Source organism: Saccostrea echinata, unplaced genomic scaffold (genome assembly GCF_033153115.1).
Source record: "Saccostrea echinata isolate AGI-Se365-2 ecotype Australia unplaced genomic scaffold, CSIRO_AGI_Sech_v1 ptg000004l, whole genome shotgun sequence".
Classification (NCBI taxonomy): Eukaryota; Metazoa; Mollusca; class Bivalvia; order Ostreida; family Ostreidae; genus Saccostrea; species Saccostrea echinata.
Genome location: NW_026889753.1, coordinates 8,107,622 through 8,134,799, shown reverse-complemented (window position 1 = coordinate 8,134,799; position 27,178 = coordinate 8,107,622). Strand labels below are relative to the sequence as shown.

The window sequence follows — 27,178 nt, the reverse complement described above, 5'->3', positions numbered from 1 at the left end:
CGGGGGACATTGGGACACTACTAAACTCACCACCTCCCTGGGACTGGGCTCTGAACTTCTCCTGATACCGGGACAGCCATAACGGTATGTCCCGATCTACACACTTTTTCAGGCGATCATGGTTGACAACCATCACCGTAAGCTTGGTCTTCACTCGGTAAAGGTGGGAACTTAACTTTTTCAAGATAATACCTGGTCCTTTCCAGGAAGGGCTCAACTTCCTGCATTTCCCCTTGACAGTAGCCGTGTCAAGGACGTAAACTAGGTCACCCTCATTGTAAGTTCTGGCACAGACCTTCAAGGTCAGTCATAATCCCTCTTCATGCGCTCCTCTGAGGTCCGGAGACGTCTCCGGGCTGTCTCATGAGCTGACTGGATGGCCTTCTCCAAATTCACTACGTAGCCCTCAAGGTCAACAGCCGGGTCCCTCTGAGGTGGGGCATACATCAGATCAGCAGGGATATTCACTTCCCTGCCCAACATCAGCTTGTTCGCAGTAAAGCCTGTGTTCCGGTTGACTGCAGAGCGCAAGGCACCTGCTATCTGGGCAAGATGTTCATCCCAGCAGTTCTGGGCCTTGTCTATATAACAACGCACAGCATCCATCAAGGTTCTATTATACCTTTCTACCTGGGCATTGGCTGATGGACGATAAGGAGTGGTGCGGGTCTTATGGATCTGCAACAAGTCGCACACTGCTGTGAAGAGCTTACTTTCAAAGTTCCTACCCTGGTCGGTGAAGATCTGGAAGGGACAGCCAAAGCGAGCAAAGAACTGATCGACCGCAGCAGTAGCTGTTGCCTCAGCAGTCTGAGTGGGCAGAGGGACACACTCCACCCACTTAGTAAACTGATCGACCATGAAAAGTAGATATTCATTGCCCTGTTTAGTCCGGGGTAGGGGCCCCAGAAAATCAAGATGGACTCTCTCCATAGGGGCGCCAGCATGGTACTTAATCATCTCTGCCCGGGCATGGCGCTGAGGATGCTTATTCCTGCTGCAAGGACCACAGGTGCTCACGAACTGTTCTGCCTCCCTCATCATGCCATACCAGAAGAATCTATCACGCAGGCGTGCCTTGGTTCTATCAATGCCCTGGTGGCCTGCTGCTCTGGAGCTACATCATCGTCCAACCAGTCAAGAAATTGACTGATTTCCGAGTCCCTTAACTGGCATAGACTCATTTCCTCTGGGGTCAAACCCACAAATGACAACGGGCTACCAGAATCGTCAGGGGGTGCCCCCACTACTGCCACAATGTGGGGGTGCTTAGCGAGGCGAATCTGGGTCCGGAAGGGCCCCTCTACTGACTCCTCATCATCAAAGTCAACTTCCGGGGGAGAGTAATGACCAATGCGACCTAACAATCCCCCAGAAACATAACCATAGGCCACTTCACTAACTGAAGGTTTGGCTGGTCCAGGGGGAGAGGGCAAGTCACTGGCTTCCTCAGTATTGCCCTCAGACTCTAAAACTGTCTCCTCCACAGTTTCTACCTCCGAGCTAGGTGTTTATATCCAGCTTCCAGGACTGGCCAAGGGCGCCACATTGTCAACTTCTTCTCCAAAGACATTCCAGGTCTGGTGAGCCTTAACACACTTAGGGCATCCGCCACAAGGTAAGTCGCTGGGGTGCATGGTGACATCAGCTCCAGCACAGATGGCACTAGAAGGCAACCGGGACAGGGCATTCGCGTTGACATGGCGTCGCCCCGGGCGATGCTGTATCTCCATGTCATACTGGCTGAGCTCTTCCATCCATCTGGCGAGTTGATCCTGGGGGTTTTTAAAGTTAAGGAGCCAAATAAGACTATGATGGTCTGTCCTCACAATAAATCTCCTCCCCAGCAAGTAATGGCGAAACAGGCGGGTAAAGCGGATAACTGCTAGCAGCTCCTTCCGGGTTGTGCAGTACTTGCGCTGCTCCGGGGATAGACTGAGGCTTCCATAAGATATGGGTCTCTCCTGGCCATCCTGTAACTGGGAGAGTTCGGCCCCTATGGCTTCATTGGAGGCGTCGGTGTCAAGTATAAACTCTCCATCGGGAATGGGGAGGGCCAGGACAGGCGGAGATGTAAGGGCCCTCTTTAAACTTTCAAAAGCTGCTTAATGCTCCGGGCCCCAGACGAAGGGCTTCTTGCCTGTGATCTTGTAGAGGGGCAGTGCCCACTCAGCATAACCCGCAATGAATCCCCGGTGGTAGTTAGCAAACCCAAGGAACCTCTCTACCTCCTTTGTGCTGCTGGGGACAGCCCAGTCCTTGACTGCAGCAATGTAATCATCTCCCATCTCAATGCCTTCCTTGCTTACCCGCCGCCCCAGGAATTCAACCTTGGTTTGGAATAGTTCACATTTCTTCGGCTTAAACTTTAAGTCGTACTCCCGGAAACGCATGAACACAGATCGCAAGTTCTCCAGGTGATCCAGGAAGCCCCGACCTAAAACCAGGGCGTCATCTAAGAAGGCTAGAACAATACTCCAAGTAAGGCCTCTGAGTACAAGGTTCATCGCCCTAGAAAAGGTAGCCGGGGCATTGCATAGACAAACCCCATGCGCACAAACTCAAACAGACCATACTTCGTCAAAAATGCTGTCTTCTTCCTATCCTGGGGACGGATCTTTATCTGATGGAAGGCAGAGTTGGCGTCGAGCTTCGAAAACCATACATTCCCTGTACGGGTGTCCAAGCACTCGTCTATCAAAGGCAGGGGGAATACATCCTTCCGAGTCACCTTGTTCAAACGGCGGTAGTCCAGGCACCATCTGACCTGACCGTCTTTCTTCCTAATCAGAACTGGAGCTGAGGCCCATTCAGACATAGAGGGCTGTATCACACCAGCCTCCAGCATTTTCTTTAGGTGGGATTCCTCCTCACCAGCAAAGAACATGGGAGTACGTCTCATCCGCTCCTTTACAGGGGGTGCGTCTCCGGTATCTATCTCGTGTTCCAATGCGGTGAAGTTCCCAAAGTCGAACTCGCTCCGAGCAAATACATCTTGAAATTCCGAGAGCAGACTGGCCAGCAAGGCCCTCTCTTCTAAACTGAGTTCCACCGAGGAGCGCTCTAACAAATCCTGCAGAAATTCAGGCACCTCAGGGGATGTGGCTCCTGCCCCCCGATCCCCGTCATCCAGGCTGCCTACTGTCCGCACCAGGTAGGGCACAGGCTGGTGTGGATCAGCTTCCACTGCAGTACCAACAAGGCTACCCCCCGTCAAGGTCACATCTCGATCTGAAGCGTTCACTACACAGATTACTGCACTGTCCCCTCCCTCATGGTATGTATGGGGCATAAGAAGCACATCAGACTGCATATCAATGCCAGGGACCACCACAAAATCATCCAGCTTCTGATCCAGGCGACAGGGGCATAAAACAACAGAGCCAGCTGGAACTCGTATCTTCCGGGCCAAAGTCACCTTGGCCTCCGGAATCTCCTCAGCTCGGCCGAAGTTTATTTTAATTGTCTCCCCTACCAAGGTCAAAGTCCCATGCTCTAAATCTAATTGAGCCTTCCGGGCATGAAGAAACTCCATGCCCAGCAACATGGGGTCCTGCAAGGGGGCGACATAAAGGTCAACCTCGTGAGTCTGCGTACCTATACTCACTGCCACGGGTCCCACTATGAAACCTTTCAACTTGGTGTCCTTACCCGCCTGAGTCATAGTAACATGTTTCCGTATCGGGGGCTTAGGCTCTAGCTGGTCATAAACCTGAGTCGACAAAACACTGACCTCAGCCCCCGTGTCAACCACAGCACTCACCCGTGTGCCTTGCACAAGTAAACTAACAGAAAACCCTGTAGATGGGCGCAGCTGTCCAATAGGTATAGTGGGCTCATTCCCCTCATCCTCTGGTGACCTCTGACCAGAGTCACCAGGCTTGGTCCTCCCAAAGCCCTGGAACTTCCTAGTCCTATCCCGAGCTGGTCCAAGTGGCTCCGGAGTGGAGTGGGGGGCCACAAGCTTCCCCACTTCCTCGTCCAAGGATGCCTCTTCCTCCTCAGCTGAGAATAGCTCCGGCGATTGGGGCGTCTCAAAGCGGACCCTTAGCCTGCGCCGCTTGCGCCTACGCCGCATACAGGAAGGGGGTTGACTAGCACACTGCTCCTTACTCTCCGAGTCTCTCCTCTCTGGGGACTGCTCTGGGTTCATAAATCGAACTGCCTGGGAGGGCCCTCCCTGGGATCCAGGCCTTTCACTCCTTGGTCCCCTCTCCTGGGACTCAGGCCTACGATACCTCTCACCAAGGGGTCCCTTCATCCGGGCTCCGCCCCGCGGCCCATCAGTAGCTACTAACTTCCCAGCAGCTTGGGTGGGGCAATTTCTACGAAAATGCCCCACCTCTCCACACTTAAAACACACAGCGGGCTTCGGGTCTCGCTCTGCCAATCTGGGTGGCTGGGTACCAGACCACTGGGTTTTAGGGAGGGGGGCATAACAGCTTGTTCCAGCTTTTCCATTCTGCTCCACAGGGCTTCCAGCTCCTCCCCAGCAGCAACATTTACCGTCCCGGGATCGTCCTGTTCGGCGTCCTCATCAGAGATCACCTTCCGCAGCTCTTTCTTGGTCTTAGGCCTATGTAGCCGGGAGTGCTGGTAGTACTGCATTCGCTCCACGGCTTCATCCACGGTCCTGGGATGCCCATCGAGCGCGTAAAGGCCAGCGTCTCGGTCCTCGGCTCCATAACACAGCCTAGGTATGGCGTGTGTGTGCACGTCCGGCACACAAGGGAAGGCTCGCGTCGCCAAGTTCAGCACCCTGTCTGCCCACTGACGAAGTGACTCTCCTGGATTCTGATTGGCAGCCTGGAAGTTGAGTTGATGAGTGAGATCGGGGGCAGAGGAGCCAAAACGCTTCTCAAATCTCTGCAAGATCTCACCTAGGCGGAGCTGGCTACTGGTTTCTAACAGCAAGGTGTAGTATTCGCTTGCTGCCCCTTCAAGGGAAAAACATAGCTGTCCATAGCTGGCTGCGAGATAACCTAACGAACTTGTGCAAAAATGCCTTCCAGCTGGTCTTACCATCATACCTAAGGTCCTTATACCGGGGCTTACCCCCAGTGGCTGCCCTACCTGGGTATGGTGTGGTGCCCTGGTAACCAGGTGAGCTATAATGTATTGGTGTAGTTAAGTTGCAAGCCTGGTTAGCCGGGACTGACTGACTAGCATAGAATCCCGGATGGGCTGCCCCATACATGTTAGGTTGAACATGTGCTATTCTCTCCCCCTCCCTTCCAAAATGGCAGGCTGGGGTATTGGGATGGGCAGGACTACAAGTCATTGACACAGGAACACTATGGTGCTGCAGTGCACTGGGCATAGCCATACCATGGAGTGTGGCTGGAGTACTCTCGCCTCGGTACAACACAGACTGGGCGTGGTCGGGTACTGGGGGTTGGGCATGCCTACCCCCAGGATTGATGTACACTGATTGGGGCGCATGGTAAGGTGTGCTTGTGGAACTAGCATATAATGATGTAGGTTGGGGTCTGGCAGCAGTCATACCAGTGTCTAAAGCATATACTTGTGAATGAACCATTGCTGGTGACACTCCAACATTGACAGGGGCTGGGGCAGATATAGTGCGTGGCATTGAGCTCCGGGGTTGCAAATCATCCCCAGGGAGAGAGGGCACACCAAAATTTGCCAGTCTAGGTTGGCTCTGTATGGGTGCAGGGTCCCAGGTGAGCCCTACAGGATCTACAGGCCTCACATGTTGACGATCATACTCGGAGGTGAGCTGTGCAGGCCTCACAGGCCTCTCAGGTTGCTGACTAACACACGGTGTATGGGACGGAAGGGCGGGGTCAAGTGAGTGTGGTACAATCTCACCCAAGCGGCTTGGTCTATAATTCATGGTAGCAGGGCCCCCCAGGTTAGCTGTGTCTCCCACAAGGACAGGGTGGCTACTACTAGCTGGTTGCACATGGCCTAAGGAATACAGATGGTTTAATCCCGAATTCAAGGGAACCTTCCTATATTCATATTTAGGTGGGCTACAACCCACAGTGTTACCAGGTGAGCCACACCTACACGGGCTACCTAGAGAGGCCTCCAGGGAATCACTGGTCATCATCCCTGGTGAGCCAAATTGAGGCTGGGCAAACCTTACCTCTTTTCCTGACTCTCCATGTAATACACTACCCTCCCCACAGGGGATGCCCGAGTGCAGGCCCGGCATGGGTGTAGAGGGACCCCCCAGGGGCAACCCCCCTCCCATGTGGCCTGACATTGACTGAGCAAAAGGTGTGTGACGAGAGGCAAAATGCTCACTCCCGCTATAAGCGTATGGTGAATAACCCCCTCCCCGGGGTATCCCCCCACCCTACCCGGAGTGTGAGGGAAGATATTGTCTGACCGCGTGACAGCCGGGTCACTACCCAGACCTAAAGCCGACACGGCTTCCTCCAGGGACAAATCCATAATAAAATAGTACAAAATAATTTTCAAATAAATCACAGATAATCTATAAAATCACTAAATCACTTGCAATAAATATATACACAAATCAATTCCAGTTGATTCAAAAAATTATTATATCGGAATCAGAAAAATTTTGCAACTATAACACGTGCTCTCAGCACCAAAAATGGCGGCTAAAAACAATGCCAAAAAAAAAAAATGCAAACTGACAGCAGTACGGGAATCTAGCACCGGGCCCCGCGAGTTGGGCACCAGTAAAGTAACTACCGAGGGGTGTAGTACTTATGCAATATTTATTAGCACTATTTACAAATATAAAAAATATTTAATATATACTCTGTCGTGGGTTCTGGCCCGGGCTGACTCACCGTCTCTGCAGCACGTCTTGTTCCTATAGTCCGTTTTCTTTTATGTGATGTTCAATAGCCATAGTAGACATTATTTCATAATCACATAGGGTAAAAACAAACTATAGGAACTCTATTATGTGAGGAGGTAAACAATTTCGTCAAAGGAGCCATATTTCGAACGGAGATTTTAGTGAATATTTTTATGTTGGGATTTACATGCCTAAACGGTAAGCAATTTGGAAATGATAGTGACAGAGAGTCAAATAATCAACCAAATGACTTAATTGAAGCGAACGGCAGTGTGGTCTAGGTGAATAATTCTTGCTATAGTTGGCCGAAGTTGGGGCTTGATTTCCAGACATGAATTATGAGTGGTTGTCTAGAGATTCTGTGGGCGTCAGTCCAAATATCTAGCCCAGCAGAATCTCAATAGAGATTAAGTCGCACAGATACTACACTATGTAGTTAAAACTTATTCTTACAATATTTATAAATTCTATGATTGCATGATATAAATTTAGCTTTGTAACAATACCAAATAACAGCAAACCTAACACATGACAAATACCTGTACAAAAAGATTTCTTAAAAAAAAAAAAAAAAAAAAAAAAAAAAAAAAAAATGTTGTTTCAAAATTGAGGATATTTTTCTTTAAGTTCTAGAGATCAATTACTATTGTCTTATTGGATTCCTGCTATGTTTAATTTTGCCATTTCAGCTTTCTGTTGTTATTTGAAAATGAATAATAATAATAATAATTTATTTACTATGAAACAAAACATATATAATTAAGATGAATAACATGTTGCCAGTTGTATTTGCCACTATCTCAGTCATATCTTCCTTGATGGTGTTAACGGACGTCAAGCTAGAAAAAGAGCGAGGGAAAGCAATTCGTTGGTAATACATTATTGGTGCTGTTCCCGCAGATTTTAAAGCTCTTGCAATCAGAATAAGGGTATTAGATGGACAGACAAGATTCGAACGATTTGTACTGAACAAGCATCGCTCAACTAAGGGATTTCATCGTTTTAATAAGGAATGGGTACCGTGAAAAACAAATGAGAAGCCTTAGAGAAACGGTTATGCTGTCGGTGTCCAGAGCAAGTCCGGTTTGTCTCTTAAACGACTGGATATTGTCCAGTTGTGACTCAGGTCCAACAGACATCAACGAAGGCAGAACGGTTTAGTACAGGAGAATAGGCACGTGAGTTCCTTACAAAAGGCCTATCTACCGTACTTAAATAAACTAACCGTACCTTTAGAGAGCAATTCAGTTCCAAGTTTGATCATAAAAGCTTATTGCCGGATAAAAGAACTTCACCGAATATTGAACATTTTCATTGAATAAGAAACGGATAATAAACGTATGCGAACGGATTTGAACGGATTAACAAATTTGTCATCCATTTGACGTCCGCTAGCACCATCTGGTACGATGTACCTGAGCCTTAAAAACCATCCCTGTCTTAATGTTCATGTTTAAATAAAGGCAGAGGATACTAAACCTTAGAAATTTCTTTTTTTTTCTTCCATATTAATGTATATCAACAAAGAATTATCTTTCTTACATTCATGATAAATAATTGGCCGCAGCTATGATAATTTTTAAAAAGTTACGTTGCATTGGAATCAAATTTTAACCTAGAATTTCCTATGATTATAATCAGGCACAAATTAAGATTCAACGTCAGTTATAGATATTTTTTGCTTCAACGCTAAGAATTCTCCAAAAGAAATCTTTTTTTTATAATTAAACTGCACGCAAATTCACATATAAAGAGGGGAAAATTTGATAGAAATGTGTTTTGAATTAGCTAGACACTTTTAGGTAAAAAAAATAATAAACAATTATCAAAATGAGGGTTGACTCAGAATGATCATTACATGAAATTTACGAAATGCTGTAATGACTGAGAAAATTATTTCCATTTTTCCTTCATTTCAGGAAATACCAACATTTGTTCCCGGGTGAGAGTTATATAATTTTAAATTTGTACCTAAAGTTTATTCAAATGAAACTGTTTTATGTTTTTCCTGGTTTAAATACCTTCTAGGAATTGAGTAATTGAAAAGACTGATTTGAATCACATCTAATATGATTTACTTGTATACTACTTGTGTACTATTATTTTTACGGGAAAAAGGCATTTTTATTAAACATAATAATTCAAATGTTCATTTTATATGTTATCTCAAAATATAATAATGAATATTTTTATTATTCAAGGTATTATTAAAAAGAATTCTGTTATATGAGATTGATTTTTTAAATAGTTAAATCCTTGCCCAAATCCTCTAGATCTGTGTCAAAATGGAAGATGTGTACGAGGTAAGAACTAAATTTCAAAATGCGTTCTCGAAGTAAATACACTTACCTGTTCTGCAAAGGTAATAACAAATTAACCGTAAGTATTTATTTGATTAATAAAAATTATCAGAAACATATTTGTTAGAACAAGAAATACCTTCGACGTTATATATTTTTCCCTGTTAAATAAAAAACTGCATTGTTGTGATTTGTAATTTGTCTTTTAAATTTGTCTTTTTGTAATTAATGTCTTTTTGAAACTTTTTACAATGACATTTGGATTATTAAGAGTAAACAAGTTTTGTGAGGCCTACACACTCTCCTGTCCAAATTTTAACTAGAAAGGAGGGGAGTCGGTCATAAAAGTTTAGCATTAATTCGGCGTAAATGATGATTATTTCTTTAATATTTTAATGTATTTTTTTTTCAATGAAAAATTGTATACAATTAAGAAGAAGAAGGATTACGTTTAAGTAATTTTTTTTTTTCATATCTACGGTTTAATACCCTTGATTAAGTCACATGAATGCTGTATTTTACACAATTGAAATTAAGCGCCTTATAACGATATCAGATAACAATTATTTAATTTCCTACTAAGTTAGTTATGTCTCTCTTAATTGATATATCACTTGACAATGTTCCCACTTTTTGAATGGTAAACATAAATGGAGTCGAGAAAACTAGTTAAGCTGTCCGGTGTACTTCACATAACTTTTAATTGACTTTGTCATGAGTAGCTAACGTCTTACTTTTAATTAATATTTATCTTTAAAGTAACCAGTAGTAACCATCTTCATAAAAGATACACCATTCCTCGTACATCTTCTTTGATTTCTCGCGCATCTTTTTTGATTTCTCGCGGACTTGCGCATTCAGATTGTTTATGCACTTCTTTCATCATTAATGCAACATATCCTTAATGGCAGATCTCGCTTACTAGTAATTACTTTATTATAAAAATTAATTTGAAAAATTGAAAGTGATCTTTTTTCTTTCTATAAAAGGGTTTCAAATTAATTTGATTATATTTTCACATTAAAAATCGACTTTGTAAAGGCTATATAGATTTAAAAAATTCTTTTCCTCTTTTATTTGTCAACAATAGTAATGTTCTCTGTCATGATTTATTAATTACTGCCTGCAGTCGAACCATTTTCTAGAAATTAGGTCACATTGGAATCATATGTAAATCTAGCATTTCCTATGCATATAATAATGAACCATATTTAGAAACAGCTGACAAGACATAGAATGAAAAGAAATTGGCACACTTTAAACTTACTTGTAATTCGATACCAAATGTTGTATTTACTTTAGAAATATGCACTAATTACATTCCCTTTATTTTAGGAAATCCAAGCATATGTTCTGAGGTGAGGGTTAATTCTTTTTTTAATTTATCCCTTAAGATGAATCAAACAAAGATACAATCTGTTCTTCTTGTTCTAACTTCATTTATTGAAATATTAATAATGACAAAAGATGATCAAAGAAGTAGGTTCGGTTTTATCTTTATTGTGTCCTAAAAATTTAATGTTTTCAAAAAGTTTTGAAACTGGCTTAATATGAGTTGAGTATATGACTGTGGTAAATCAGGAGAGGAAATGACATGAAGGAGTACCATTCTGGAAATATGACGTCATTAATTTGATGCATTTTTCTGTTTTAAAGAGAAAAAGCCTCCAAATTACCCATTTCAAGGGTTATTTTCCTTAAGAAAACAGTGTTCACAGCCTTCGTCCATTTAATTTTCGGATATGTTGTGCAAAATTAATTGGAAAATCACATATCTCAAAATCTTTGTGGGCGATGCATGTGGACTTTATTATTTGAAGGAAAATTCCGTTGAAAAATGATGTGATCTGCAACTTTTTAAGAAAATACGGGATACGGGAAATCCGCAAATTTATGACATCACAATTTAGCATTTAGAAGGTCATGTGAGAATAAAGATTTGTATGATTTTTCTGCATGGGATTTCCATGATTTAGAAAACATGAATTTTAATTTTTTACATCACTTTCATATTGAAGAAAAACAGGGCAAGATTTGTATTGATTGTATTGTATTTACATTCAATTGCATTGCATGAATGTAATGAAATTAATAAATTCCTTGCGAGTTGAATTATGCAATGAAAGATTTGATTTTTTTTCTAGTTCAATCCATGCCCAGATCCACGAGATAGATGTCGAAATGGAGTATGTGTACCAGGTATGAATTATTTTAAATAAATGATATTTGAATGGACGAAATATTACAGTCTTCCTATAAAATATTAAAACTTGTGAATATCAATACTTATTATTCTCGATTCCTTAGCATTTGTACTGCTTTTAAGAGGTAATAATTAATAATTTTCTTCCATTTCAGGAAATTTGGATACCTGCTCCCCGGTAACTTACATTAATTACAGTTATACTCCTTTTAATTTTTTTTTATAAAAGAAAACAATTATAAATCTATTAAAACTCGAAAGTTCCTATTAAACATGTACCTGCACGTGTATATCATAAAGCACTTAATTATGTAATAATATATAAATTATTGGCCAGAATTCTGTAATGAAATATTTAATTTTTTTTCAAATAGATAAATCCATGTCGCGATCCTAGAGAACGGTGTCAAAATGGAAGATGTGTACGAGGTATGGGATACATTTAAACTTTTAAAATGCTATGAAAAGTATCAACAATCTTCACAAATGCCACCTGTATTACAAGTTTGGTTTCGTACTGATCAGTAAACATTATGGAAAAATTGCTCAAAATACTTGTGAATATCAATACTTATCATTCTCGATTCCTTAGCATTTGTACTGCTTTTAAGAGGTAATAATTAATAATTTTCTTCCATTTCAGGAAATTTGGATACCTGCTCCCCGGTAACTTATATTAATTACAGTTATATTCCTTTTGATTTTTTTAATAAAAGAAAACAATTATAAATCTATTAAAACTCGAAAGTTTCTATTAAACATGTACCTGCACGTGTATATCATAAAGCACTTAATTATGTAATAATATATAAATTATTGGCCAGAATTCTGTAATGAAATATTTAATTTTTTTTCAAATAGATAAACCCATGTCGTGATCCTAGAGAACGGTGTCAAAATGGAAGATGTGTACGAGGTATGGGATACATTTAAACAAAAGTTATGAGGTATATATATTCTTTTGTAACAGTTTGATCTTTTTATGGAAAGGTAAGGAGGTTGGTTATATAATCAAGTTAATCCATCATTTTGACTTTAAAAGTGGAAAACTCCTGCATTCCAAACATCGTCTTTATTCTTAAGGTCTTATTTCTGTTTGCATTTATCTTAATCGTGCGAAATATAAAAAAAAAGCATAATCTGAAAAAAAATTCTGGGGAGATACTTTTTTTTAAATTCTTGTTTGAAGTTCAATTTTTGAGATTCTTCTTTATTCATTAATGATATTGGTTGAATTTTACCCTGAATATAAAACATGAAATAATGTATAAGGCGAAGGTAGCACACAGTAAAAAAAATGAGAACAAGGTCCCATTTCTTTAAAACAATCGTAATTAATGTTCTATTTAGTTTATCGCAAAATATAACCCAGAGAATTTTCATAGAACACTAACTTTACAATAAAGAGGGGAATATAGTTTATAGAGTGTAATATAAGCGACCTAGCTGTAATAAATAATGGTGCTTTAGCATAAGTAAAGTATAGTTGCCCTTATCGTACATTCATTGTTCAAAACAAGGCTAAATATATTCAATAACTATTCAAATTCCAAATAATAATTCGCAAATTCTAATGTTCGATCTTTTCATTATTATAAAATATTCTCAAATTACCATTTCAAAATAAGCAAATGCTTTTGTGTAATGACATTCATTACAAGGAAACACCCCTGTTTATACCGTAAGAGTAACATTTTAACTTTTATTGTAGTACTTTGTCTCTGTACTTCAAGTATATCTATTTTCGTTGGCCTAAGAATACCTACCTAAATATAGGTAGTGACTGTTCCTTTCCCAAGCGCCCGGCACTAGAAGTGAAAGTCACGTTTCTTTCGGATGTGACCTAAACATACCAGGTCAGGTGTCACGGAAGGCCCTGGCCCTCACTGATCAATGACTCTGATTGCAGAGTATAGGTCTAAGTTTAAAGCCCTTTACTGGTATAGGTGACGTCTATATAAATAATAAATTCTCAGATGGGAAGTAAAACAGCATACAATCAATCAGTGTACTTCTTTATGTAGACTAAAATACGTTTTTTTTTTTTTTTTTGCAGGAGATATCCGTGAATGCTCCTTGGTAAGTTTTTGAGGAAAAGTTTAATTTTAAATGAATAAATAAATCCGGTAATAAAGACTATTCTTCATATGTATTCCTTATTTGTTTTCATCTTTCTTGATATACAGTTTATAAAAAGAGGAACTAATATAAATTTAAGAACTGATTTTTTTTTCTCAATAGGAACCATTTTTACAGTTTAATTTTCTGTTGCTTTAATCGGATACTAGAAGAACGTATAATGACTATCTTTTTTTATTAAGAATTTACCATGCCCAAGTGCCTTTGAAAGGTGTGAAAACGGAAGATGTGTACCAGGTATGAATGGTGCATGCTAATTTTTTTCAAACTTAAGTTGCAAGTAAATTACTTAGTAAATATACTCACGAAAATGTTTTAACAACCAGTATTATAACTATATTTTTGAGGAGAGTGAACAAAAATGGGCATGATAATGAAATCAAATACATTTGAATTCCTACAGTTAGGGAATAAAACGTATTTAACTTTTTCAGCAATGCAAGGCGATGGATGTGTAAGTATTAAAACGGAGAGGATAATGTTAATGATTTCAGGGCAAAAGTTTGCCGTATAAATTTCTGTGCCTTTTGAATTTCAGAGTCCTATTGAACGAACAAAAACATAGGAAATGTAAAATATTCCTATCCAATATTTTTGTTATTACAATGCAAAAAGAATGGCAAAATATGCAATCAAAGAAATTAGAATATAACATTTTAATAATCAGATGAAAGCATTTCGAGATTTAGAAAGCACTCCTTATTGGGTAAAAGGTTGTATGCCTTAAATTTTATTATCTTGCTTCACGTTTACCTTTAAAAAGTAATTTGATACGTTACATAGGAAAGCTTAATATTCAACCTTGTGAATAGCATATAAACACTGAAACAGAGACGTCATAGCTTTAAAATTATGATATTAAAGAATAATTTCTCTTATCCATGTCATTTTAAGAAATGAATGCAAACAGTTACTAATCAACGAGAAAATTATCATAATTCACATAGCTTAATCAATGAAAAAATTGTTCAACATTGTCTTTGAGTATTGATCTTCATTTTCAATTAGCAAAGTACATGATTAATGACAAGATTTTTTTTCTTCAAAAATCAGGCTTTAAGTATAAGGATTTCCTGAGAAAAAATATATTCACATTTCAGAGAGAATGTCAGCTTGATCCAGATAGCGCTTGTGAAAATAACCGTTGTGTGAGGAGACCTGGAGGTGAGCCCTTACTTTGTTTTTATTTTATGTATATGCTTGAGAAACAATAAGATATTTTAAATTCATCAAAATTTACAAAATCTTTTCTTTTGTTCTTTTTTTTCTATCTTAAAAAAGCTTCTTGTCGACTGGGAGGTCTACGTTGTTCAGCCGGGTACACATGCATAGGAGGAATCTGCTCTAGAAGTACGTATCAAGCATTGTCAAATCAAGAATAACATTACATAATGACATTGATTTCAAAAAACCTAAAATTTTGACATGTTATTTCGAAATATTTACCACCATTTCCAGTTTATAGTTTATGTAACTACTTGGCAGTATTTACTCAAAAACCGTTATAATTATGTCTGCCAATAATAACTCCTAACAGGATACTAACAAATAAGTTGATGTTACAGAGATTTCAACAACCTTGTTTAAAGTCAGCATTTCATAAATCATATGGTCGTTATAATGACCTTGCAAGTAAACACAGCCTATCATTGGGTCGTATTTTGATTGACGCACATGTACTAGTATTTTTTAAATACCAATTGTTAGGCCATTGATCTTATACTAAATTTAACTACTAAATATTTTGATTTTCTGATCAATAAATATGCTCATTTGCGGGTATGACCGGTCGACAGGAGATGCTTAATCATACTCCAAAGCACCTGATCCCACCTCTGAAATTTCAAGGGATCTATGTTATATCCCCTGTTCACAGATTTGAGATTGTTCACTGTTACTGTTATCTTCACCTTTATCATTACATTCTTAAAATTAAAGTTAACGTAAATGAATCCTACATCCTGTCATATCAGACTCCAGCAAATTTTCTGGTCTTGCTTTTAAGTTTATAATTATAGCAGAGCTACACTTGGGTATCACTTTCCCAGGTTTCTGTCTTCTGTCCGTCTGTCACATCCTATATCGTTTAAAATGTAAATTATAGGGATTCGGTATGTCTTTTATGTACTGCTTGGCACAATATCTTGGTTTTTTAAATACCAGGTTTACTGACTTCCTGACTTTCAACTTGATCTTAAACCCGCTTCTAACAGATTTACCCTAAGGAAAATATTCAAGTTATCATAAGCATTTCCATGACAAATTTGTCAAAATTAAATTCAAATCTTATTTTATTTTAAGTTTAAGTAACTTGTGCAACCAATTCCTGCTTTAAGGACATATGATACAAACAAAATTTCTTTAAAAATAATAAAAATAACAACTAAAGTCATGTTTATCTAAGTAAAATGAAGTTTAGCCTCATATTATTTATTTTTTCATTCAAAGTTTCCCAAAAGTGTCATTTAAAGTGAAAAAAAGTATATAGATTTATACAACTGAGGGCACAAAATGTGAATATATAAAATTTACAATTTCTCTACATTTTAGAAATTTAAAATTTATATCATTTACAACCAAAATAGGCCTAAAATGTATATTAATCCAGGCATCTATTTTTTTGGTTTGTATCATCTGTCCTTAAGCCAAACTCCATCTACTACAACCAAAAAACTTAAAAAAAAATAATTAAAGCAACCCACTTTCAACATCATTCCAACGGATGAAAACGGACAAAGGGTGTAATCAATAAAAAATCCTAAAAGAACTGAAGTATTTTCATGTTCCGCGTTAGTCTACTGCTATAATTAGCTATTGTTATCACACAAATATTTTTTTTTTAAATATAAATCTAAAAAATCAACATAATGTTTTTTTTTTCTTTTTCAGGGACCTCAAGTGGATGTGTAAGTATTTAATGATAAAAATAAAATGGCGTTTTTAATATTATCACTGAAACGTAGGAGATATATTTATCGTTCAACCTTTTGTTGAACGTTGAACTTTCAACTTTAATATTGTTGAACTTTCTGAACAACAGCTTAAAATTGTAACTATATCGAAGATCATATTTGCCTTCAGGTGCTTGAAAATCTTTTTCAAGGAGCTTAATCATATGATTTGGTACATGTACTAAACGATTGCAAATATGAAAGCAGAAGAAAACGTCTTTTTTAATCGTAATATACAAACAAAAACGAAAAAAGCAGCAATGACAAGTAGACCTTCCTTCATCTTTATATTGCAGAACCCATTTGAGTGTGAATCAACTCCAGGCAACATGTGTGAAATTAACCAATGTGTGAGACGACCAGGAGGTGGGCAATGTCTTTGTCAATCTGTCAAAACTTCTCTTATTGTTTTATTTTTCTATTTTCACAATATGATTTACATTTCATATAGCAACATGCCGACGGGGAACAAACTCTCGACCATGTTCATCTGGTTATAGGTGTAGAGAAGGAGTGTGTACCAGAAGTAAGTGTTCTGTTGCTGCTATCAATAAGATATACTCAGTAATTTAACAATGTTAAACAGGATTTGATGACTGAGTATGTATACCAAAAATAAAATAAGTATCAATGAATAATAAACATATTGAAATAAGAACGTGATTTGAAAATATACATGTATGTGCACTCATCTAATGATCAGTTTTGTAAATGACAACTCTTTGCTGTTATCACATTTGAGCTGTAACTGCACAGATTCCAGTTTCTTAAACACGTCCAATACACAAATGAATTCTATATCTAATTAATCTGTAGTTTGACAAGCGTTTTGAAAATAACAAATCGATAGCTAACGAATAAGACATTGCTAGAGATCTTAGTACATGTATCAAACATATTTCTATACAAAACACTGTTTTTCTTTTTTTTTTTTTGATGTAGAATTACCTTATACATTAGCATGTATGTACATGAATTATTAGGAACGGGATTAACGTCGCTTTGAGTCAATCAAAGATTATTCATTGTTCATGATATGATTGGGGAATTCTATATGTAAAGGCCAAAGCCTCAAGTAAAAAAATCTGAAAAAATGATAAACGCAAATACAGCCCTCTTAACCATGGAGAATAAATATGATATTTTGAATTCTTTCCAGGTTCACAAAGCGGCTGTGTGAGTACTTTTAATATCTTTTTTTAATCTTCATAAAAAAATAAAGACCTATGAATCTTACGGTATATCCTCATTTACTTCTAATTCCAAACTTCAAATATATACTATATACTAGTACCGTGATACTAGTAGTCAAAAGGACAGATATTCAAAGTTTTGATAAGAAATTAACCATACTGAATTTTTTACCAATAATTGTTAAAAGTTAATAAATCACAAAAATAACTTACATATTTTTTTTATAATAATTACATTGAAACTAATCACCAATGCAGCGAACATTTTCAACTCTTTCAAAAATTCTGATCCAAAATGATATTGCAGAATCCACGGCAGTGCGAGTCTACACCTGGTAGCATTTGTGAAAGGAATCAGTGCGTGAGACAACCAGGAGGTATGTAGGACCTTTGTTTTGATATTTTAAACCAAGAACCGTACATGTACAACATTGTTTTTTTTTTCTTTTTCACAACTTTATTTCCATTCTCACAGCAAGATGTCAACGAGGAGGAAACTCTCAGCCATGTTCATCTGGATATAGATGTAGAAATGGAATCTGTTCCAGAGGTTAGTGACCTGTTATGGTTGTCAGTGAAACATACCTTGTGAATAAACCATGTTAGACAGGATTTGAATCAATTTTAATATGTTGAATAAATATTTTAATGATAAAAGAGCATTTTGCAACCCCTTAATGATGATTTTTTCATAAATCACATGCATTTATTGTAATGTATTGTTCAATTAGCTACTTCAGTGCTATTATAGCCAAGGATAGTTATATAAAACAAATGATTTTCAGCTAGACAATTTTCTCAACAAAACAGTTTTAATCTAGTTGTTTTAACAGGAGCGATCTAGAGCAAGGTCTCTAAATCTTGTAATCGGGCAAGGTCTTAAATCTGGCAAAAATATGAATCATATATTTAACTCTTATATCAAAATCACAATGAAAGCCATTACCTTAATCAATTCATTCTTTTAATCTAATAAATATAAGTGACCCTGTCCCTAATTCAATTCAGTGAAATAAAGTCATTATACTGTTTGCTGGCGTCAAACGGTCCCGGAATTGACTTCAGGTGGACACACAACAAAAGAAATGTTCAAGTTCGCATCTTATCGTAAAAACATCGTGCCATTCTTGAGGACATCTTAGGCAATCGTATGATGGCCAGTTGAGTTTTTCATGCTCGAACTTCGTGTGTGTGTTAGCCAATCTTTGGCATGCCAGATATGGCCGAGGCCCTTGCGAAGCTTCATTTTACGTGTTAAATTTGTGTGCTCATTTTGTGTTTCGTAAGACCATCGTTAGAGCATCATCATGTAATATCGTGTTGTCTTGGTATTTACTTCATGTTATTATCTTCGGTGCCATCGGACAATTTTCGCTTCAGGAAGACAATACGAAGAAAACAAGAAGGACCCGGATTACCTTAGGACACACGACTCGGTGAAGGCCTTGCAATGCCGCCGTGTAGCTATCGTATTATAGTGCTATATGGAACCACGGTGTCTGCAAAGATAGTCAGAATCAATCAGCAGAAATGTTTCACGTCTTATGGTAGGGTGGACATGTAAATAAAAGGTCATTCTCAGAGCCTCAGCCAGTTCTGGTCAACTCTACTGATTATAGTCGTAATAATTTCTAAAGCTTCAATGACAGTTAATGTAAATATAGTTGCTACGAAATGGCATATTTTTATGACGAGAAAACCAAAAAGAAGGCAGCATCATTGCTTCTTTTGATGAACCTCGGAAAACAGGTTAAGCCACAATCCCTGACCAATCACCTTCAATTTTATTATCCAGGGCAGGGACATGAAACTAAGTTCCGTGTCGGTCAGGGAATGACTGCCTGACAACCAAAAGAAAACATTGTAACTTAACAACAAAGCTTTATGATAAACGTGATGACTTCAACTTTTCAATCGTCAACTTCCTTACTTATGTAGCAGTATACCTTTATCACCTGCATATGGGGTTTATGTCTCTACGTATGAACAATTTCTAAAAGGAGGCAAGCTGTTGACAAACAAGTTGACGAAACAAGGATATCAACGGTCTCGTTTGAAGTCATCTTTTCGCAAGTTTTTCGGTCGATACAATGACTTTGTCAGCACATAGAGTCTGTCATTGAGTCAAATGCTGACTGACGTATTTCATGCTAATTGTTAGACCATTATTTATATACTGAACTGTCTGTCTTGTGAGACTTCGGTGTGTATTTTACTTACTTCGGCTGTTGATTAAGATGCTGGCCAAATTAGGGGGCATCTTCACGCGTAATACATATTTCCATATTTATATGGCCAGCTGATATCATTTTGGGAGAGTGTGAAGTCAGCATACGCGTATAACATTTGGTTGTGTATTCTATTTAGCGCCTTTGGCGGAAGGCAGCTCCCGCTAAATCAAGTACATAGCTGAATATTGTATGTAAAGCATATTCAGAAATCTTCTGATTTGGCTAAAGAATCAGTTTCCGTCATATATCATAAACACTAAATACCATACGACTGACAATATACAAAATGTAAAACATGACACAAGAATGTTGTAATGTTCTGGTGCATTCTAAACAAATGAAAAAAAAACTTTTAATGTTGCTTTTTATTTTCAGGTTCCCAAACCGGTTGCGTAAGTATTAAAGCATTGAAATTAAATAGATGATATAATCCTACTGCTTTCCGTTCTGTTCACAATGAGTATTTTTAGAAATAACGAGATTTATCACTGTTTCGCTGTCTTCTTCATTTACATTCGCGAGAAATTAAAGATCAAAGTATCATCATATGCCATATTTGCTAATTTAAAACTGGTATCTTTCGTAAAAATACTTCTCTCTCTCTCTCTCACAAAGCGAGCTTTTCATGTTTATAAAACTTTTTACAAACTACTAGCATTGTTTTAATGTCAATATGTATGTATAACAAAACAAAATTATTCAGATAAAAATATTTATTCCAATACACTTACCTATTTAAATTTATATATAGTGACATACATGTAATGAAATAAAGATGTTCAAAACAAGGAGAAGAATATCATACGATAATCAAAAAAAAAAAAAAAAAAAAAAAAGAATTTAAAAAATATTCTTTCAAGTTCAGGAAATAATTTGAACCTTTATTTAGTGTAAAATCAATTCGCGTGGAAAACATACGAGAGTGGGTGTCAATTTTTTACACAGAAACAAAAAAAAATTATTTTTAGATCGAACAGCATATCTGCATTTAGTCAAACTTTCATGAATTTATACGATATGTACATTAAAAGAAAAGGGAAACTTAATGTTTTTTTTTACCTTCTTTAATTAAAAAAGAAATGTAGTTCAGATTGATATTATTTTTATTAAAAAAGCACACAGAAGTGTCACTGGAGATCACGCCATTATTAGTTCTTTTTAATATAATTGCATTTCAATATTTTTATTTGATTTGTGAGTATTTTTTAAACATAACTTATTTAGTTAACAGCTCTTTTTCCTTGCATTTCAATACATGTTCATATCGTTTGAAGAGGAAAGTTGAAGAATTATAACATTCTTATGATCCCCTCCCCCCCTTTGTTGCAGCTTGATTGTGGATTTCATCCCGGAAGTATCTGTGAGAATGATCGGTGTGTGAGACAACCTGGTGGTATGTATTTAATTTACTTTCGTTCAATTTTCTTTATTGGATATAGAGTCCAAATGGAGAATTTGTTTTGTCTATGAAGATATATTTTTGGTGCATACTGAAGCTGGAACTATGAAGTCTGTCGTTAGGTGGAATGTTGACTACAGTTTTTCATACAAATTTTTAAGCTATTATTTTCACACTGAATTTTCTACGGATTTTCCATCTACTTTATCGTGACAAAGAAATACGGCAGGTGTGGTCAGTCGCCAGGGGATGCTTACTCCTCCACCTCTGTTAACGTTTTCAGAGGTCCGTTGGCTCTGCTCATAATTTGTATTGTTTAAATGAATTTTGAGAATGATCACTGTTATCTTCAAATTTCATTGTATTAATATGCCTGGATAAGATAATTGCTTTTCTTAATGCGTTTTATTTTGGAATTTGACACAATCCCTGGTTATAAACTATGTATCTCCTATTCAATATGGCAACAAATATCGTTTAATGAGTTTTAATATTAGATTAAAATCAATTTTCCGACTTTTTAGTTTTGATACTTTTATTTTCACCTGAATGATTAAGATTGACTTACATCAGTAATGCTCCCCGATGATTCTTCACAAGGGAGAAGAAATAAAGAAATCGTCTTTTTTTCTAATACTATATGAATATTCAAATAAATTTTCCACTTATTTCTTTAACAGCAACATGCGGAGGACTCATCACTGAGCCCTGTTCATCTGGTTTTGTTTGCAGGGAAGGCTTTTGTTCTAATGGTTAGTTTTTGTATATTATTACTTGAAACAAGTGTTATTTTCAGCGAAAGTTCTCAAGAACATTTTTGGCAAGTGGATTTCACAAAACAAACCCACCGTACATGTGTGCAGATTAAAATATTTTACAATAATTACCCACTTGAAATGTTCAAACAATGGAATTCCACATATACAGAAAAGAAAAATTATAGGACTCAATGAGATAAATAAGATTTTTTTTAAGTTGTTAACTCTATGGTTAATAATCATTTGAGAGGTAATAATATTGAAGAGAGCAAACTTGAGACTACTGAACTACTTTGGACACAGATTATTTTGGGTAGATATAAACTTAATTTCTAGTACTAATGGGAAAAATTAAATAATTGTGACTGAAAAGATAAAGAATGTTTAATAATGTGATATTATATGTTTTCTTTCAGGGATTGTGGATTACCCAGCTTGCCTAGAGGTATGTACGAATTTAGATTATCATTATGTTGAAAAATACAAATTATCTTGAAAGTAGATTAAGACATTAACAATTTTTTGAGTTGTTCAGAAGCATTTATTATGCATCGAATAACCTTAGATTCATAATTATAGAATAGAAACTGTCGACCTAATGAACGCTGTCGAGAAGGATTCTGTGTTCCAGGTATTTGTTGAGGGGAGAGAGATTTAACAAGATTATACTCCATATAGTGATTGAGTATAAACGTGTAGATATTTTAGATGCAAAACAATTAATTGTTAATAACGATAATAATACAAGATGATAAATAAGAAACAGATTTTGTATGTACCGATTGAAACAATACTTGATTCATTTGGGTTTTTTTTTACTTTTTAGATGACATAACCCCTACACAGTGTAGATCAGTAAGTATCACGATCTGAATTCTTCTTTGACTCACATAGCGGTGTTCAGTATCACAGTCTTATTTTATCTGAATATGAATTCTTCTTTGACTCACATAGCGGTGTTCAGTATCACAGTCTTATTTCATCTGAATCTAAATCTTCCTCGACAACACATGGAGGTGTTCAGTATCAGTCTTATTTCATCTGAATCTGAATTCTTCCTTGACTCACATAGCCGTGTTCAGTATCACAGTCTTATTTTATCTGAATATGAATTCTTCCTTGACTCACATAGCGGTAGCAACTTCAGTATCGCAGTCTTATTTCATCCTTCACTCAGTGGGGATGAATCATATACATAATCATCCAAATCTTTTAAAAGGGCAAAGATTCCATTCCGAATAGACTTTGTTGGTATAATAAATTTGATTTTTAACTAATTTAATACTGTAAAAGTGGAATATATTGCGATGGATTTAATTTCATTATGTTTGCGATCAAAGATTTTTTTCGCGAATATTAATCCATCTTGAATATTGTCGACATATCAACATAGTATTCAGATATCATATACGTGCAATACACTTCCTATATTCTGTAATATCAAATAACTGAAATCATTCATAGTTAGGAAATCCAAGGTAAAAAAAAATGCGGCGGGTTACAGTCAGTTACGAGTAACGTTTTTTAAAATAATTAATCTTTCATAACTCTCTTTGTTTTTTTTAAATTAAAATATTTTTAAAAAAATTACTATATATATATATATATATATATATATATATATATATATATATATATATATATATATATATATATATATATATATATATATAAAAGAATATTTAACGAAGGAAAATTCAGTGACTGTGAAATTAAATGTACCAACATAGAGAATTCTGAAATAGTAAAGACGTGGAATTAAAGACGTTAACAGTATTTTTTTTAAAATTAGAATCCGAAACTATTCTCTTTTTGTAGAGCAGAGATTGTAGAAGTGGATTCCGATGTGAAAACTATTTCTGTATTCCTGGTAGGTGATCTTCAATTTCAGATTACTGTAAGCAAATTACCACAGAAACACTTCAAAAATTTGTATACATGTATATTTATATTCAGTCAATAAAAGAATTCCTCTTGATGTCCATTTGCTTATCAAAGCAATTATTGTTATTTCATAAATCTTCAAAAATCCATCTTAACTTTTAATCTAAGTCCAGATTCCATGGATACAGATGGTGAAAGGCTCCAATAATAACAAAGTTCAGAGATACCTTTACATGATACTTGTGAAACAAATGATCTTTTTATATATTACATCAATACATACTCTAATTGACTTTCCTTCTAAGCAAAACCATCCTACATATATCAGTAAGCAACAATCCTGCATACAACAGTAAGCAAGAGGGGGCAAACATTTTACTTTTTCTGTAGCATTTCAAATTACAATAAACAGCCACAGCAAACACTGAGTTTATATAACTCTCATAAACGTTGCATATTTAAGTTTAAGAAAGTTTGATTGAAAGAATGCTTAACAATGAAGACTTTTTGATTTTTATTTTTTAGATGGATCTCAGTCACAACAATGTTCAAATGTAAGTAGACAATACAAAGTTAATATATTATGCCTATGTTGCTTTAAATTATTGCAGTTCAATATCGTGTGAATATGATAGCTTTCAGATATGTATGGTTTTTCTTTAAATATGAAGTTAAATTGAATAAAAAGTAATTTATTGTGCAAAATATTAGCAAATAATGTGTCTCTGTATTATTTCCATTCTAAGTAGTTTATATATTCAGATTGACAATTGACGCTATTGTATTTTGTTAGCTGAATCCCTGTCCAAGTGGTCAACGCTGTAGGCGAGGCATTTGTATTATAGGTAATTAGTGGTTTTATCAACATCAAACATGTATTTACAAAAATGAAAACTTAATCCTGAAAAATAATGCAAACTTGAAAAATTATTTATCCCAGTACCAGCCAAAATGCCTTTTTTGGCATTGACAATAAAATTCATCTTTAAAAAATATTATTTCAATTATAAGAGTTGTAAATATAAACGTCTATAATTAAAGTTTCAAAATAATATCTTGCATGAATTCATGCATAGCTAGTGCACATCATGTTCTATGATGATATCAATCAACATCGTCGCATAAGTGGAGAATAATAACCTCACAGTTATTGCGGTTGTTGGCAAGTTTAATGAAATCCGTTGTTGTATATGTGTTCAATTGATGGGAAGAGCAAAAATAGATTTTGGTAATGTGAAAGTAATCATTATAACTGTAAAAAGATGCAATTTTTTTAAAGATCTGCCTATATGAAAAAGCACATTTTACGGTCACTTCGTTAACGCAAGAAATATTTTTAGCTTCGGTTAATTTTATGTAACATTTAATGAAACGATGAAATTGACTAAAGTGTAATTCTGATATATGCTTAACATTTTTTTTCAGACTCGACAACCTGTGATGCTGTAAGAAATAGATACTTAAACTATCCGTAAAGTAAAGTACATCAATACCAAAACTGAAAGCACAACTTGTGTTCCATACTTAGATATTTCGAGTTTGTTACATCTACAGAAATTCATTCTTAGTACTTTTATATAACATTACAACATGTAACGATAAAATAAGTACCATTGTAAAAAAATGTCAGACAATACCCAAATGTTCTTTGGAATTCTATTAGTCTTTACATTATCATTTTACTTTATTTATGTTTCAGTGGAGGCCATGTCCAGGTGGACAGATATGTAGAAATGGGCGATGTGAAACAGGTAAGTACTGGTTAGTTCTGGTTAGTTACACTAAAGGACTATATATGATAAGAGTCAAGTGTGGCCCCCATATATGTGAATCTGGTGTGGTAAATTGTTTTTTTTTTTAAGTTTGCAGGAAAGTTTACATTAGATATATCTTCAATGCATCAGTCTCATTTACGTTGAATTTGACTGTATATAATGTCAGAAATTATGCTTTTCAAACAAAATAAGACAGAAATGTGCTTTTTCTTGAGGTTTTTCTTTTGGAAACATAGAGCCAGCTTTGAACAACCAAACTTTTTCTATCAGTAACTAGTATCGGAAAGATACATCTTTGTTGAAGATATAAAGTTTGTTCCAGTCTGTCCTTAATATTTTCTGTAAGAAAAACTGCTTGAAAAAGGCAATTTTATGCAAAACATGCTAAAATAGCGAGAAAAGGGGATATTTCTGATCTCATATTTCTAAATTAATGGCGTTTGGATCAAGTTGAAAATCTTGAATAAAGATCGCATGCATAGCTCTTCAAAGTAAACCTATATATAATGTAAAATTACATACAAATTTATCATAACGTATTTCAACAGCCAAATTAAATTTTCAAAAATGTAGCTCCTATCGCTTTAAGTAGGGCAATACGCTATAGAGCGACGATAGAATAATGAAATAACATTCGATTAAGATAATTTTCCTCAACAAAAACTGTTGACTTTCCGTTGTACGTGGAGAAAGTAATTCTGAAAGCTTCATTTCCGTGATGGTGATGATATTCATTAATTGCTGTCTGTGTTGTTTTTGTGATAAACTATGCATCATTTTACTGGGGTTTGATTGGAAAACAGTTAATTGGACTTGATTTGATACTATGTACCTTTTACAATTTGTTATTTTAAGAATATTCAAATGCAGAGAACACATCGTATCCGTGACAAATGTTTTGACACTTTCATAATTTTTTAAAACAACTCGCTTACATTGAAAAGGCATTTTAATAACCGGGGTAATCTGACAATATAACACAGACACCTGACGTGTGGATAGTGTGTGTTTACCACCCATTTATTTTAAATAGCTTTTTAAAAATCCTACTAGCGATTTTGTTATGCTTATTAAAACTAAGAACTGGCTCCACACACCGCAGATTTATGAATGTTATTGAGATTCACATTTTTGAGAAATTAGCGGCTTTAAATTTATTTCGAATAAATACACCATAAGCACTTCAGTTGCATTAGAACAATACATCGCCAATATCTGTGTTTAACACAAGTATTTGAAGTAACTTCATATAAATTTAAGTAAAGGGTTTTCTGAGTCATTAATATACATCATGTACAAGTGAATTAACCAAACAAGGACATCTTTTGTTTAGTTTTTGCTAATATAAACAAAAGAACGAAGTTGAAATAAAATTTTATTTTCAGAAAATGTTTTCGATTATTCGACTATCGTTCGAATAATGCAATAGAAAAATCGACAAAGAAAAATAAATATTCTGATATCCATAGATTTAAGCATTAAAAAAAAAAAAATAAACTGTACTTTTTTTATTACAACTACCAATTTTAAGGATTGAACCTCT

At 36.1% G+C, this 27,178-nt stretch overlaps 1 protein-coding gene across 2 annotated transcripts in view; it reads left to right on the top strand.

Moving 5' to 3' along the window:
• LOC133179114 (low-density lipoprotein receptor-related protein 2-like) overlaps positions 1-27,178 on the top strand; it is a 49,554-nt gene that overhangs the window by 13,352 nt on the left and 9,024 nt on the right. Inside the window, exons 8-37 of one of the 2 annotated variants that reach the window (XM_061313855.1) lie at positions 8,722-8,744; positions 9,051-9,105; positions 10,438-10,460; positions 11,247-11,301; positions 11,461-11,483; positions 11,680-11,734; positions 11,949-11,971; positions 12,167-12,221; positions 13,362-13,384; positions 13,627-13,681; positions 13,879-13,898; positions 14,545-14,608; positions 14,726-14,794; positions 16,334-16,350; positions 16,692-16,761; positions 16,847-16,921; positions 17,555-17,571; positions 17,896-17,965; positions 18,064-18,138; positions 20,195-20,211; positions 21,149-21,212; positions 21,899-21,970; positions 22,393-22,421; positions 22,556-22,607; positions 22,803-22,831; positions 23,795-23,846; positions 24,386-24,414; positions 24,654-24,705; positions 25,286-25,305; positions 25,560-25,611. In XM_061313855.1, coding sequence (XP_061169839.1) covers positions 8,722-8,744; positions 9,051-9,105; positions 10,438-10,460; positions 11,247-11,301; positions 11,461-11,483; positions 11,680-11,734; positions 11,949-11,971; positions 12,167-12,221; positions 13,362-13,384; positions 13,627-13,681; positions 13,879-13,898; positions 14,545-14,608; positions 14,726-14,794; positions 16,334-16,350; positions 16,692-16,761; positions 16,847-16,921; positions 17,555-17,571; positions 17,896-17,965; positions 18,064-18,138; positions 20,195-20,211; positions 21,149-21,212; positions 21,899-21,970; positions 22,393-22,421; positions 22,556-22,607; positions 22,803-22,831; positions 23,795-23,846; positions 24,386-24,414; positions 24,654-24,705; positions 25,286-25,305; positions 25,560-25,611 — 1,335 coding nt within the window. The remainder of the gene's footprint in view (positions 1-8,721; positions 8,745-9,050; positions 9,106-10,437; positions 10,461-11,246; positions 11,302-11,460; positions 11,484-11,679; positions 11,735-11,948; positions 11,972-12,166; positions 12,222-13,361; positions 13,385-13,626; positions 13,682-13,878; positions 13,899-14,544; positions 14,609-14,725; positions 14,795-16,333; positions 16,351-16,691; positions 16,762-16,846; positions 16,922-17,554; positions 17,572-17,895; positions 17,966-18,063; positions 18,139-20,194; positions 20,212-21,148; positions 21,213-21,898; positions 21,971-22,392; positions 22,422-22,555; positions 22,608-22,802; positions 22,832-23,794; positions 23,847-24,385; positions 24,415-24,653; positions 24,706-25,285; positions 25,306-25,559; positions 25,612-27,178) is intronic. The other variant, XM_061313856.1, reaches the window with a different exon arrangement.